The sequence below is a fragment of the Panthera leo genome, chromosome F3, assembly GCF_018350215.1.
Source record: "Panthera leo isolate Ple1 chromosome F3, P.leo_Ple1_pat1.1, whole genome shotgun sequence".
Classification (NCBI taxonomy): Eukaryota; Metazoa; Chordata; class Mammalia; order Carnivora; family Felidae; genus Panthera; species Panthera leo.
In genome coordinates, this window is record NC_056696.1 from 42,334,899 (window position 1) to 42,350,658 (window position 15,760).

The 15,760-nt window shown below is 50.6% G+C and overlaps 1 protein-coding gene across 7 annotated transcripts in view; it reads left to right on the forward strand.

Annotated features, from left to right (window-relative positions):
- ATP2B4 (ATPase plasma membrane Ca2+ transporting 4) overlaps positions 1-15,760 on the forward strand; it is a 98,372-nt gene that overhangs the window by 71,698 nt on the left and 10,914 nt on the right. For all 7 annotated transcript variants that reach the window (XM_042926241.1, XM_042926243.1, XM_042926242.1 and 4 more), the window contains 9 exons: positions 557-788; positions 1,726-1,905; positions 2,746-2,833; positions 4,607-4,713; positions 8,175-8,366; positions 8,840-9,053; positions 9,886-10,097; positions 11,101-11,208; positions 13,382-13,558. In XM_042926241.1, coding sequence (XP_042782175.1) covers positions 557-788; positions 1,726-1,905; positions 2,746-2,833; positions 4,607-4,713; positions 8,175-8,366; positions 8,840-9,053; positions 9,886-10,097; positions 11,101-11,208; positions 13,382-13,558 — 1,510 coding nt within the window. The remainder of the gene's footprint in view (positions 1-556; positions 789-1,725; positions 1,906-2,745; positions 2,834-4,606; positions 4,714-8,174; positions 8,367-8,839; positions 9,054-9,885; positions 10,098-11,100; positions 11,209-13,381; positions 13,559-15,760) is intronic.

Sequence of the window (15,760 nt, forward strand, 5' to 3'; positions counted from 1 at the left end):
CAATTACAACAGTAACATCAAAGCTCACTGGTCACAGATCACCATAGCAAATATAATAATAACGAAAAGGTTTAAAGCATTGTGAAACTTACCCAAACGTAACTCAGAGACAGGAAGTGGGCAAATGCCGTTAGAAAATTGGTGCCAACAGTCTTGCTGGATGCAGGGTTGCTACAAACCTTCAGTTTGTAAAAAACAAACAATGAGCACATTCCCGTGGAACACGCCCTATGCACTGAGTACTATCCTAGGTCACGGGAATTAAAACTGTCTCTCCACCTTTGAGAAGTTCAAAAGAGCAGGTGATCCCCAAAAGACTTCACATATAAGTAGGGACAGATGGTAGCGGGGAACCGCACCTTCCGCTTACGTGGACCTTATCCACCTACACACCTCCCCACCTTGGAAGAAGGGACTCAGCTGGGGGAGAGGGATGAGAGATTTCTGGCCTCAGAACGGTGTCTGGCCTCAGAACAGTTGCCAGAATGTCTGCAGGTGACCGTAGAGACATATTGGGTGAGACGGGGCGCCGCTTCCTGACCGTGTGCCTCCCCAGGTGCAACCGAATCCTGGACAAGAAAGGGGAAGTGGTGCCATTCAAGAGCAAGGACCGAGATGAGATAGTGCGCACTGTCATCGAGCCCATGGCCTGCGAGGGCCTCCGAACTATCTGCATAGCTTACCGGGATTTCAATGACGGAGAGCCCCCGTGGGACAACGAGAGTGAGATCCTCACCGAACTGACCTGCGTCGCGGTGGTGGGCATTGAGGACCCCGTGCGCCCAGAGGTGAGGCTTTGGCTTGGCCAAAGGGTAAGAAAACGTGAACGGAAGTCTTCCAACAGCCCCTGGCGCGTGTGCAAGCTGAGCATGGTCCAACGGGAAGCCACCCAGGAGTCACAGGAACTGGGGTACTGGTTCCATTTCTAGCTGTGACCCCAGGCGTGTTACCTAACAGCTTCTCACTTGCAGGGATAGATGTTCCCAGGCTTCCAGCTTCACAAAACTGCTTTAGAGTGCTGAACTGCTAGAAGGTGCCATTCTGATGGTTAATGCCGTCTGAGGGGTGAGAAGTATAGGTTTCATTGAGCTTATGATTTGATACCTAGAACAGCCAGGAGGCTGAGTTGTTAACTGGGACACCATCCCCGCCTCCAGCCGCCTTCTTTCAAGCAACACATTCTTGTTGAGCGCCCCTAGGGTAGCTGAACACTATTCTAGACGCTAAGGCATCGGAAAAAGTCTCTGCTCGAAAGAAATTCAGACAGATGGACTGTTAGTTGTCAAGGCCCCCAGGCAGGAGAGGGCAGCATGCATTGGGGAAACTGCAAAGAACTGATATGGTTGGAGTATGGGCCAGGGGGGTGGAGAATGGCAAAAAACGTCTGCTGGGGAGGAAGACAGTGGCCAGATCTCAAAGGGCTGTGTATATGCCCTGCTAAGGAGTCTAGATCGCGGGGAGAGTAAGCTTTCACACCCAGCTCCTGAAGCAAATTTCCTCTTCAACTCAAGTTACACTAAAAGGCAAATCCAAATGTAGTACCGTGGGTAGGACAGAAGTGAGGTGACACCGGACAATATAAAAATGACCGGACGTAGCCAGTGCCCCGTGGCACTGCTCCTGGGGTACCTGTCTCCTGTGTACAGTGAAGGGACCCTGAACGGGGACAGCCTAGCAGGCCTCACCACCCCACCTCCTCCTTTCCCCTTGCCTTACTCTCCATAGGTCCCAGACGCTATCGCCAAATGCAAACAAGCTGGCATCACTGTCAGAATGGTGACCGGTGACAACATCAACACAGCCCGGGCCATCGCCACCAAATGTGGCATTGTCACACCTGGGGATGACTTCTTGTGCTTAGAAGGCAAAGAGTTCAACCGACTTATCCGCAACGAGAAGGGCGAGGTGGGTCGCGGCCGGGGAGCCTGGGTCTCGTGTGGCGCAGCTGGGACGCGCGGGAGAAAGCGGCTGGCTTTTGTTGTGGTGGTCGTGTGTTTGTTTTTGTTTGGTTTTTGTTTTTTGGAAGATCTAATCGGCTTTATTAAATGGTTTCATGAATCGGGCAGCAGCCCATAGAGGAGGGAGGGGAAGCTGTGAGGAGTTGTACCGCCAAGTGGGTGGTTTTTAAACTAAAATCTATTCATAGCGAGACGTTCCTTCTACCAAAGCTGCTCAGGGGGTAAAACTGCGAGTTTCCTGTCTCCTCGTTATCTTCATTCATAAGCTAACTTTTGAGACAGCCTCGCTAACTTTTCGCGTCTTCCCGATTTTTTTCAGTCAAGGAGTGATTTTGTACTGATTTCCCTCCATCCTCACCCTCCTGTGTCACCACCCCGTGACTAATGCTGGCACAGGTTTGTAAGAGGATGTGGTCTGGGTGTGAAGCAGACCAGAGCTTCCTGGTCTACATAGAAACCACACCTAAGACCTTAGAAGCACTTTAGCCCCTGGAGCCAACAGCTAACCCCTGCCCACCTCCTGTCAAGGCTCCAAGAAGTAGGGGATTGGCTCCCCAGTAGGGAACCGGGAGGAAAAAAGAGACACGCGGAGCCTGAATGGTCACCATCAATGAATCTGCCCTTGGAGACTCAGCCGGATGTCTCATGTCCCGTGGAGGCCACGGTAGCAGCCGCCATGGGCCGTGGAATGCCAGCTCCCCCAGAATCTCAGAGCGTGGGGAGAAGTAAGCTTCTTCTGGATGACTATTCTGGGCTTGCCTGACCTGGTGTGGTCTCACGTTGGCAGGTAGAGCAAGAGAAGCTGGACAAGATCTGGCCTAAGCTTCGAGTCTTGGCGCGATCGTCCCCCACTGACAAGCACACCCTGGTAAAAGGTAAGCTTGGCTGCTGGCCAGGTACCTGGGGCAGAAGACGGCAGTCTGGGGCAGGGCAGACGAGGACCGTTGGCCAAAGCAACTCTCCCGTCCTGAACAGGAAGGTCCCAGGAGCGCTCTCCAGCTCGTGGGGGGAACAGACAGCTCAGCCAACATCTGTAGTCAACACATATAATAAAGTTGTTTTTAAACATCATGTCTTGGGGCGCCTGGGTGGCTCAGTCGGTTAAGCGTCCGACTTCGGCTCCGGTCACGATCTCGCGGTTCGTGGGTTCGAGCCCCGCGTTGGGCTCTGTGCTGACAGCTCAGAGCCTGGAGCCTCCTGCTTCGGGTTCTGTGTCTCCCTCTCTCTCTCTGCCCCTCCCTCACGGTGCTCTGTCTCTCTCTCACCGGTGAATAAATGTTAAAAAAAAATTTTTTTTTAAATAAATAAATAAATAAATAAAATAGACACCATACCTTATTCGACCAGGGCAGGTTAAATGATTCCCATTTTGCACATAAGGAAGTTCGAGGCTGGGAAGATGAGTAGCTTACCCAAACTGGCCAACTGGTAAATGCAAGTGGTACAGTTCAACCCCCAGGTCTCTGTCCTTAATTCAACCGGTGGCTTCTCCACCAAACACCAGCTGCCTTAGGGCCCTTGGGCTGCCACAGGCTACCTGATAAAGACAGACTCGTAGGTCAAGGTGCCACCTGTGAAACAATCACAGCCCTGGGGTGATGCTGTAGAACCTCCAGCATAGAGAAGAAAGAAGGAAAGAACAAAGTAGAAAGGGAGTTGGTCACACACACACACACACACACACACACACACACACACACACTCGCACTTGGGCACCAGCCTGGACGCCAGAGAAAAGGCATCCAGGTATCACGTATGTGCATGTAGATGTGTGCACGTGTGTGCATGCTGGTGTCCCAACTCTGACCTCCCGATCTTTCTCCTGTCTTCTCCTTGGCCGGAAGAAGCCAACCTCCTGGGAAGTATCGTTTTCTGCTTTAACTCTTCCCTCCCGTTGTTCTGCTTCCTCTTCCTGCTCAGGAAGCACATGGCCCTCGCTGGCTGAGATGGAATGGAAGGACGGCTGGGCTTCCCCAGCTGGCTTCGGGACCCTGCAAGGCGTTTCCTCTCTCTGGGTTTCAGTTTTCTCCTCTGGAGGGTGATGGGAGTGGCGTAGATGATCTGGATCCTCTCCAGCCTTCTGAGTCTATACCACCTGTGGCTTCAGGCTGGCTGTCACTGTGCCCTTTGCTCCTCCCTCTTCAAAGTGCTTTGCCTCGTGGCCTTGGAGGCTGAGACACTGCTCTCCTCCGACCACCAGAGGGCAGGAGTGCACTGTCTGCTCTCGTTGCCAGAGTGGCTGCCCAAGACCGGATCAGTCCACCTCACCTGGTCTTCACCCCTTCCTGTGGTTGTTTTCAGCTAGTAGCTGCACTTCTATTTGTAAATTACCTGTGTTTACATGCCTGCTGCCACATCGAAGGCTGGACAAGGTGCTCCTCTAGCCTTTCCTTACCTCAGATGCCTGCACAGAACAAGGCAAAGCAGTAGCAGCTTCTCAGGAACTGACAGATCTGTCAGGGCTCAGAAGGATGGTTACACTTTCAACATGCTATCAAGTGAGCTTGTAACCCACAACGTAAAGAAGAAAGGAAAGAAAGGGAGGTGGTAGCAGGGACCAGGGAGGAAAACCCCAAAAGCACCTTCGAGGGGAGCAGAGGACTGAGATGGCCCGTGTGGACTCACCGGGGTGTGTCTGTTTCTCCCAGGCATCATCGACAGCACTATTGGGGAACAGCGACAGGTGGTGGCTGTCACTGGCGACGGCACGAATGATGGGCCGGCCCTGAAGAAAGCAGATGTTGGCTTTGCCATGGTAAGCAGCTCAGTACACCGTCTGTCCGCCTGCAAGCTGCCTTCTCCATCAGGAAGCCAGGACAGGCTTCTTTAGCCTGCCGCTTCCTGTGCCTCCACGTCCCACACTGCGCTCTTTTTTCTGACTCTGTCTGTCCTAACGACCCAGCCAGTGAGAGTATGTGTAGTGGGAGAGCCATCAAGTGTGAAGACTAGACGACACAGGCAGGGAAACCACGACGTATCAAGCACGTATTCCTTCGCCAGCACTGTTCATCACTCTGCTTTACGCTCGTGAGGCCAAGCGCATCAGAAGCACTTGGAGAGTTTATTTAAAATCGCATATCCCAAGGTTCCACATTTGGGTATCTTGATTCAGTAGCACATGGGTGGGTCCCAGAAATGTTTGGCTTTTCCTAGCAGGCACACTGGTTCATTCTGACATTCCAGCAAATGTAGAAACCCCCGGATTGCAAATGTCATTCTCACACTCAAGTAGCTTATGATTGTAAGCCTCCCATATGTATTGCACTATTGGTGATTTTTTTAAGCCGTGGAAGGATATTCAAGAATAATCTATGTTTGGGGTGCTCTCTTTAAAAGCAACCAAAAGGGACACCCGCGTGGCTCAGTCGGTTAAGCATCCGCCATCGGCTCGGGTCATGATCTCACGGTCCGTGGGTTCGAGCCCCGCGTCGGGCTCTGTGCTGACAGCTCAGGGCCTGGAGCCTGCTTTGGATTTTATGTCTCCCTCTCTCTGTGCCCCTCCCCTGTTTACTCACTCTCTCTCTCTCTCTCTCTCTCTCTCAAAAATAAGCATTAAAAAAAAACCACTTAACTATTTTTTTAATACCATTATGAACTCATGGACTTAAGTATACTTGATGTGTTTTGATCCATTGCCCTTGTTGTTATTTTGACATTCACATTGACCCATCATTAGCCTCATGAATATTGCTGGGTCTTTAGATACAACGGCAATTGTCTTTAATACCTTACTTGGTTTCTGGCATGATAAAAGTTTCCAGAATCATCATGCGTATTTCTCGTCCTGCCTGGAATCATCCATTTCTCAAAGGAGTCCTGCTTTTTGGTGAGAAATGGTATTTAGAGAACACAGTCTGCATGTCAGGGTGTTCCTGACTACTGAGTAATTCTTTGTTTCTAGATCTTTTCAATGGGCGAAGCGAGGAAATATATCTTTTATGCCTCTTTTTTTGTTTTTGTGTTTCTTTGTTTTAAAGTAAAATACTTCATGAATCCATATTCGTATTTCCAATGCAAATTTAGAATTATAGAACTCTAACTTGCTAATTTTATTTAACTTCCTTGATTTTATATTTATATCTCTTAAGCTGAAAATTCTGATCCTAATGTCATTAACATAATCATAATTTGCTTTACCCTAAAATATAGGTGATAGTCTCAAAAGAGCAATAATAATACAATTACTCTACTACAAACAGTTCAAGATCTTTCTTACAGTTCTTTTTTTATCCTGGAGGTATATCCTACCAGGTTCTGCCATCAAGGGACTATGTCTTTCAAACTGTCGTTTGGAACTTTTTTTTAAATTTTTTTTTAATGTTTATCTATTTTTGAGAGACAGAGAAAGACAGTGTGAGTGGGGGAGGGGCAGAGAGAGAGAGAAAGACACAGAATCTGAAGAGGCTCCAGGCTCTGAGCTGTCAGCACAGAGCCCGACGCGGGGCTCGAACCCACGGACCGCGAGATCATGACCTGAGCCGAAGTCGGACGCTTAACCGACTGAGCCACCCAGGCGCCCCTGGAACATTTTTCCTTTGTGTAGTTGTGCTACCAACTGGTTATACCAGTTCATTTATATCGTGTTGCTTTGCCTTTTGGAAATTGCTTTTTAAACTTAATTTCGTTTTATACTCATATAAAGTAGTTCTCTAGTTCTCAGGTCAAATATACAAAACAAGGTCTACACCAAGAAATCCAGCTTCTGCTCACCTCCACCCCGTTTCCTCCCCTCTTAACCCTAAGTAACTTACTTCTCTTGTTTTTGGTGTATCCTTTGTTTGCTCCTTTAAAACATAATCAAACACGTAATATGTTTGTATCCCATTCTCTTAGCTGAGTGATATTATCTATACTACTATCTATGCTTATCTATTTACACACCATACACTCTTTCTTCCGCATTGCTTTTTCACTTCATGTAACCTGGAGATTATTCCATAGTAGTAAGTACATAGAGTCCTCCTTCCTTTTTCTCCCCCTTTTTACAGCACATGTTATGGCATTGTGTGGATTTATTAGAGAACTTTTTGATGGGGAAACCGACTGGTATAGTCTATGACAGGTATTTGTTTATTGCAATCCAAAAGGGAATATATTATTACCTGGTAAAGAGAACAAAATCATCTACTACTGGAAGCCCAATTAATGAATACACTCCTCTGTGGATTGTAGGATTTGCAAGACTTGAGATAGAAGTATGGGCCGGTGGTGTTAGGGATGGTTTTGCAAAGCAAGTAGGGTTTAATTGCAAGGACCATTGACAACCGATGAGATTTAAATGGATGAGGAAGGAGGATGTTCCAGGTTTAAGGAAATGGTGTAAGTAGAAGTCTATATTCAAGAAGTGAATAAGAGATTCAGAGAACTGTGAATAAACCAGCGGGTTTTGAGCAGAAAGATTAGATAGGAGTAGGCTGGAGAATGAATCCATCCGAGTTCACCTGTTGAGGGCTTTGACCGTCAGTCTAGAAGAGTTACTGTTTCTAAAGCACAGCTTTCAACCATTGATAATGTCTCTTCAGAAACCTTTAGTGGTTCCCCAGGAACAGAATTTTGAACAAGGATAGGACATCTGAACTGTGCTGCCAGACTACTCCTCCTGGAAAAAAAAGTAAGGTGACTTAGAGGTGGGGGGGGGGGGGGGCGGGGAGGGACAAGGACTTGAGTGAGATACTAGCAGCGGGAAAAGAAGTATAAGGATTTAGGGGCACCTGGCTGGCTCAGTCAGTGGAGCTTGCGACTCTTAATCTCAAGGTTGTGAGTTCGAGCCCCACGTTGAGGGTAGCGATGACCTAAAAATAAAATCTTAAATAAAAAAAAAAAAAAAGAAAGAAAGAAATGTATGAATTTGGAGGTAGAATAGATAGGACGTGTTCCCTATCCTTTCCTTCATTTCTAAGGTGGGGGAGTAGGAGAGAAGGGAGAAAGGAATATCAAAAGATAACTGTCATTTCCAGCCTGGGTTCAGGAGTAACACGGTGGCATCCGACCCCAGCCCTGTTTTCTGTGGACTGACAACGTCACATTTTCCCTTGATCTTTGGAAGCGAGAACTCAAAATACGCCGGCTTGGTTTTTAGCAAGGCAAGTGCGCCCTCTGGCGTTTCTGCCTGGTCCAGAAGCTTCTTGGAGGTCAGGAACTGCAGCCCTGGTCCAGAGCGTAGATAAGCTCTGCTTTAGCCAGTTTCTCACCGTTCTCCTTCCCTTTCTTACTCAGGGTATTGCAGGCACGGATGTGGCAAAGGAGGCATCAGACATCATCCTAACAGACGACAACTTCACCAGCATTGTGAAGGCAGTGATGTGGGGGCGAAACGTCTATGACAGCATCTCCAAGTTTCTGCAGTTCCAGCTCACTGTCAACGTGGTGGCCGTGATTGTGGCCTTCACCGGAGCCTGTATCACTCAGGTGAAAGGAGCGGAGTGCGGGGTGGGCGAGATGGGAGAGGTGAGGCGGGGGCTAGGGAACGTAGGAGGCGGGGTACTGTCTACTGAGGATTACGGGCAAGAGTTTCCCCGGTGGCGTTGGGGCAGAAGTTAGCTCTGCTGAGTCTCCATCTGCCCGTGTGGACGGATGGTAACTCATCTACCATTAATTAGCACATCCGTGTCAGCCGCTGTGATGGGTACTCCTATGGGTTATCTCTCTTCTTCAAAAGCAGTCTTGGAGAGTGGGTATTCTCTCCATTTTACAGGTGAGGAAACCAAGGCTCAAAGAGGTTAAGTAACTTTCTCGAGGTCACTCAGCTGAGAAATGGCCAGATCCAAAGTCCGGGTGGATGGTGGGAGCTAGGCCATTGCAGGGGCAAAGGTGAGGCTGAGGAGGGAGGTAGGGGGTGTTTTCCAAGGAAAGCTAAAAGGACTGGTTCTTCTTCCCACCAGGATTCCCCACTGAAAGCCGTGCAGATGTTGTGGGTTAACCTAATCATGGACACTTTTGCCTCCTTGGCCCTGGCCACCGAGCCTCCTACGGAGTCTCTGTTGAAGCGTCGCCCCTATGGCCGCAATAAGCCTCTGATCTCACGTACTATGATGAAGAACATCTTGGGCCACGCAGTCTATCAGCTCACTGTCATCTTTTTCCTTGTCTTTGCCGGTGAGCCGAGGGTGAGGCTGGGGCTGGGGGAAGGGTCGGAGGGCTAAATGGAGATGGGGGCAGAGAATGGCCCGGGGAAAGAAGGTAGCAGTGGGGCACACTGAGCACCAGACTGGGAGTGATAACAGCTGCGTTTACTGAGTGTGTCCTCTCTTCCCACTACCTGGCACATTATGCTATTTGATGTACCCCTCTCAAGAATTTCACAAGGGTGGGGGTGCCTGGGGGGCTCAGTCGGTTGAGCGCCTGACTTCGGCTCAGGTCATGATCTCGCGGTGTGTGAGTTCGAGCCCCGCGTCAGGCTCTGCGCTGACAGCTCGGAGCCTGGAGCCCGCTTCAGGCTCTGTGTCCCCTCTTCTCTCTGCCCCTCTCCTGCTCGTGCTCTGTCTCTCTCTGTCCCTCAATAATAAATAAATGTTAAAAAAAAAATTTAAAAAAAAGAAAAAGAATTTCACAAGGGTGGCTTTCTATAGCTTTTTTTTTTTTTTTTTAATAGATTATAAAAACCGAAGCTCAGGTCACATAATGAATAAATAATGGTACTAAGGTCAAACCTGTGTCTGCCCTGACCCCGGTCCACAGTTTTACCACCACGCTGCACTACAAGAAGTCGAAATCAATGGAGCAAACTGAGAAAGAGGGTCAGATGCGTTGAGATGAGAACTAACACTTAGAAGTATTTGATAACTAGTGTAGCTCAGATACTAACCTATTAGAACGGACACCGGCCGTCAGCAAGCAGTTTGGCCATGCCAGCGTGTTCTGACTCAACCTGAGCCCTCGTGGAGCTCATACTTCACCCACTAACGAACGCTTCCTTCTTCCCCACTAGGTGAGAAATTCTTTGACATCGATAGCGGGAGGAAGGCGCCTCTACATTCCCCACCCAGCCAACACTACACCATTATTTTCAACACCTTTGTGCTGATGCAGCTCTTCAACGAAATCAACTCTCGCAAGATCCACGGAGAGAGGAATGTCTTTGCAGGCATCTTCCGCAACCTCATCTTCTGCTGTGTGGTCTTGGGCACGTTCATCAGCCAGGTGAGCCTCCAGCTGGAGTTGGGGTAGGAGGTCTGGGATGGCAAAGGCCAGAAGCTGGGAACAGGATTCCCTAGGTACGCAGGAGAAGACATGAGGGAATGATGGGCACTCGGGCTGTAGATTGAACACTTTCGGATTCCCAGGTGGCTTCCATTTGCACGTGGCTCTAGAACTGGAGCCTGCTGGGTCAGGTGCTCCAGGGCAAGGCAACGTGTCGGTAGCCAATCAAATAAGACTTGTGGGATCCTTTGCTTATCTTTCTAAAACACAGAAATTTCACGAAGTGACCAAAGAGAGGGCCACTCTCCTAGGTCCTTTCCATGCCTCCTGCTAGCACACGTGAAAGGTGCAAATACGTGCTGTACGGGGTCTCCCCTTGTCCCTGCCCCTTTGTTCACGAGGGGCTCGTGGCAGAAAATGCTGTGCACTTCACAGAGAAAGAGAAGTACGTGGTTCACATGCGGTTGACAATAAGCCTGACTTAGGCTCCTCTTGTAGAACTGGGGTCAAGGGCACAGTTGCCCTGATGGTAAAAGGATTGGGTTCCTTCCTCCTTGCCCTAGTCAGAGGTAGACTAAAACATCTGCAGATACAGGAAACTATGAGCTGGCCCTATGACAAAGGGCTCCTGAGTCTCTCCCAGCAGGTATCTCCCTTATTTACCCCCCTCCTCAATTCCCCCTCTCCATCCCTTCGCCTTCTCTTTGTCACCCACCGGCTTTAGTCACAAGAAGCCTCCAGCCCCCCTGGATCGCCAGCTCGTCCCTTAATAATAGTCATAGTAACGATATCTGTCCCTCCATCAGGGTCTCTATAAAGACTGTGTCTCTCTTCCCTTCTCCCCTTCTGGTTTCCTTCCTTCTCCTTCTCCAACAAGCCGATCAGGGCTTGCACCACAGGGATCACGGGGCAGGGGTTGATGTGGCCATGACGGCCTTGGCTGGACAGCTAGCTACCTGTTACCCATCAACCTGACGGTAGGCTGCCTCTTTCTCGGTTCTAGATTCTCATTGTGGAATTCGGGGGTAAACCCTTCAGTTGCACGAAGCTCACCCTGTCTCAGTGGTTTTGGTGTCTCTTCATTGGCATCGGAGAACTGCTGTGGGGCCAGGTGAGTACCGGCAGGGTCGCCGTGTGGGTCCACACAGCCGGCGACACCCCTTCCTCTAGAGGAGATGGAACACGCACCGCGGGGACTCCCAGATCGTCCCGTCATCTTCTCCTTCCCACCCCTTCCTACCCACAGCTTTCAAGATCTTCCCATCTTACAGGATCCCAGAGGGGACTGATCAGTGTCCACCCCTTCAGAGGCTTCGGATCTCTTCTCTAACCATGCCTAGAGACAGGCACGTCCCTTAGCTTCTCTGAGATGGGAGTGGAAATTGTCAATGGGATTTTGCTAAGAAGAAAAAAAAGAAATTGAGGGTCTTAGAAGCAGAAGAGTTTACCAAGCAGAAGTCTTTATTCTGATGAAGCCACAGTCTGGCTGTGAGCTGCTGTGCTGACAAAGTTTTTGTCTGGTTGTTGTTGTTGTTGTTGTTGTCGTTGTTTTTAATGTTTATTTTTGAGAGAGACAGGGTGTGAGTGGGGGAGGAGCAGAGAGAAAGAGGGAGACACCGAATCTGAAACAGGCTCCAGCTCTGAGCTGTCAGCACAGAGCCCGACACGGGGCTTGAACCCACGAACTGTTGAGATCATGACCTGAGCCAAAGTCGGACGCTTAACTGACTGAGCCACCCAGGCGCCCCACTGTGCGGCCATAGTTAAGGGCTCCCCAGCATCCTGTTTTTCACCCCGACCTCATCTGGGTTGCATGCCTGACCCTCATCTAAGATATATCCAGACTCGCAAGGTCTCTAGAGAAGCAGATCACACAGTTCAGAGCATAGATTCTGGTACCGGCCACCTGGGTTTGAATCCCCATCTCCCTTCTACAAACTGAATCACTTCGAGCAAGTGTCTTACCCACTCTGTGCCTCAGTTTCCTCAACTTAAGATAATAGGATCATTGTTCATCGTTGTTGATCAGCCAATGACTTACAACAATGTCCAGGACCCATAAGTACCCAGTAAGAGTGAGCTGTTAATATCATAACAATATCATCACGTCTGGTTAAGTTTTGTTCCTTCCCTATGACCACCGTGTGTATCCCCCTCATCCCCGTCTCTGACCCGGGCTAAGCTCTGCTTTGCAGACCCCCACTCTCTACTGACTGGCATCTGGCCCCCTGGGTGGCTTTGCTCTAAGTGGCCCCAGAGATCCTTCCCTGGGACCGCAGGCCTTTCCCCCATAAACCTGCTAGTTGCTTCTTTCATATCCCCGAGGTGCCTCCCTGATTAATTGCTATCCCAGTTCCTAACACAAGTCCTTCCGCCCCGTCTGTCTGCCGGTGTTTATGGATCAGGGGGTCCCTTTTATACTTGGGTGAAGCCCGTTTGTTTCACTATCTGAAACTCCCGTCTGCGTCTGGTCTCACGTGTGGCCACATAGCCTTGGTGCCGGATAATGGCCTCCCTTCTGTACCACGGAGCTCCTTCCAGTCATCCAAAAGTTGCACTTTGACATTCTTCCTATTTCAAAATACTTGACTCTGCATCGGAACGCTCATACAGTCCCCGTCTCCTCCGAACCCTGTCTGCTCCTCGTCTGTCTGTGGAGGAGAAGTGATTGAGCTTCCTGTGTGGTTTATTTTGAATTGCAAGCCCAACCCACTGCCCCATGTCTTCTGGTAATACTCCTCTGTCCCTCCCTCCTGGGCCTGTCCCAGCCACTCCCTCATCCCAAGCCCAAGAAAACCTCTAGTAGCCTTTCACCCCCGTGTCATACACAGGAATTACTTTGCCCGTGGTAACTAGAAGAGGGTCATTCCCTTCCTGCACTCTTCTCTTCGCCCATACACACGCAGTGTGACCGTCCCGTCCCCAGACTTGTCTTCCCCCTGGTCTGGTCTCTGTCCCTTGCTACTCTGTATCACGCATTACAGTTCTACTTCCCTTAAAAGATCCATGGCAAAATGGAAAGGAAGAACTGAGACAGAAGGAGAATGAAGTCTACAACTAGCCAGGCAGCTGGCTGGTCAGATACCCGAATGGAAGTCCTCCTTTGTATGTCCACAAATACAGAAGGCCTTCGTGATGGTCCGCCAGTTGGTAGGCACCGCCTACCTCCCCACCATGGGTGATAGGGTGAAGACTGACCTACCCGGGGGCCTGACCGTGCAAGCTGAGTGACAGCTCTCCCGCCCTGATTCTGGTGTCTCCCCTTTTGCTGCCCCTGTTCTCAGATAATCTCCTCGATACCTACGCAATCCCTGAAGTTCCTGAAGGAGGCCGGGCATGGCACCACGAAAGAGGAGATCACCAAGGACGCGGAGGGGCTGGATGAGATTGACCACGCGGAGATGGAGCTGCGCCGAGGCCAGATCCTCTGGTTCCGGGGCCTGAACCGCATCCAGACTCAGGTACTCTTCCTAGTGGCCTGTCCTCCCTCCGGGAGAAGAAATGTCTCCAGGTTGGGAGGTGTTGGGAGGGCAGCAGCTGTTCTTGGTGGCCGACGTCTCTTCCCTCCCTAAGGCTCACTGCTGCTGGACAGCCCGGGCTCCCTTGCTTCAGGACAGATCGGGCAGCAGCTGCTGCGGGGGCTCCATAGTCAGAGGGCCTAGAGCACGGGGCACCAACTGGTAGCATAGTCCTTTAGCTTCAGGTTGGCTCTAAACCCCACTTTGCCACCCTCCCGTTGGGCCGGCAAGCTTCCCGTGTAAGGTCTCTTGCAAGCACCAGACCTCACTTCAAGGTGGGAGACGTTCAGGGTCCTTCCCCACCCTTGAGGAGGAAGGAGTTAGACAATAGCTCTCAGCCAGCACCTCCAGCATACGCTGCACGCCCATCCTCGAGCTGCTGTTAGGATAACGTAGCTGTTCTCCAGAGGGATCCTGGCCAAAGAAACTCATCCTCTTCCCCACTCAAACTTTAAGGCCATGGTGGGGAATCTGGTGGCTAAGTGTGTATAAATGACAACAGTCTTTCGCTGCCTAAGCATCTTTTGCAGGCTTCAGACTTGCTTCCCAAGAAGGAAGAAGCTATCATTTCCCCAAACCTTTTCCCTTCTCGAAATTTGTAAAATGGCCTCGATGCTGCTTGAGCCCCCCGCCTATGAAGCCCTACAGCAACTTTTTGTTCCCTCCCTTTCCACGCAGCAACGGTAACCCACCTTCTCCTGGGTGGGCGAGCTGGTCTAGGCCGGTCATCCTATCTCTCGCCCTGTCCTTGCTCCATATGCCTCTATTGTCCTAGTCCTGAGATTTCCCACCCCCAGAGAGCAGGCCTGTTCCTCTCTGCTGGTTGGCCGGAGAGCCCAGAAACAAGTTCACTCTCTAAAATTAGCCTTGCAGATGGTTTAGAAAGTTCCCTAGTCAAGCCCACCTCCTTAGTGCATAGGGAAGAGCGATCAAATGAACCTTCACAACTGAATATGCTGGGAACTTGTCTCCCACAGACGAGACAGTGATGGAGATGGGAAGGAAGGGAAGGAAGGGCTAGGTAGGGAAACATGGGGGCTCCTCCCTCGCGCTCCTCCTCCCAGAGAGGGAAATTCCCACGGGACCTGCAAAAACCGAGCCCCCCCCCCCCCCGCCCCCGCCCTTCCAGGCCACTGGCTCCTGTCTCTAAGGCCCGGTGCTTTCCTTCAGGTCTGCTCCTTTCAAAATAACCTGTCTGCTTTTCTCTCCTTCAGGGTCACTGCCTCCTCCTATGTGATTTTTTTTTTCTTAGCCAGGATTCCCTCGTTCCAGCGTCTCCTGGCCCCTTGCCAGTCTTCTGTCCTGGGGGGCTGAGAATCATGGATCTTCCTTCCCCTCCACTACCGATTTCCATTCCCTCAACTCTATACCTCTCGGTTCCCTGCCTGCATAGCTTTTAGGAAACAGCCTTTCCCTGTGGGGGCCTGAGGCAGCTGGGCCAGAATGGCATGAAAGCCTAGGCAGCAGAGGCAACCCTCGAAGATGCCACCATGACCAAATCCCTGCCATTGGCGGTGTGCACCTGACCCCATAAGCAAATGGGCCTGGCTGTGCTCACCTGAGTCACAGACACCTGACGCTCTCTCCTGGCATCAGCCCGTCGGCCTCAGCAGGGCTCTAGCGAAACGCCCGCCATCTGATTGTTGGTCCTCATTGTCATTCTCATCGGCACACTTGGGGGGTGACAGGTGTTGCCCAGCTGTTGTCCCATCCTGGTCCCTTTAGTTTAGGGAGACCCAAAAGCACTGGAGAGCCGAAGCTTGGGAAACGTAAGGGCTAGACTCTCGGGAAGGTAACCCTGGGATCCACTTTCACTGTGGAGGTTGGGACTTTGTAACACTAACAGGCACTAAGGAAGGAGTGTGCACCGTAGCTCTGTCCTCCCCACGTGCAAACCCTTTCCTACCACGGGATTGGGCTCCTCAGTCCCCTGGAACTAAAAACTATATAACGTGATGAAGGGGTGATAGTTTAGCTCAAACTTTGGTCTGAATCCAGAAACGCGCCCTAACCATTTCACGGCTTCTCGGGAAGCTTTAAAAATAAGAAGAACGGTCTGACTCATAAGGTGCCTGCCCTCCCACCTTCCCACCTGGGGAAATGAAGTCACATAAATGGAACCAGCCCTTGGTATTAAGCCTGTGG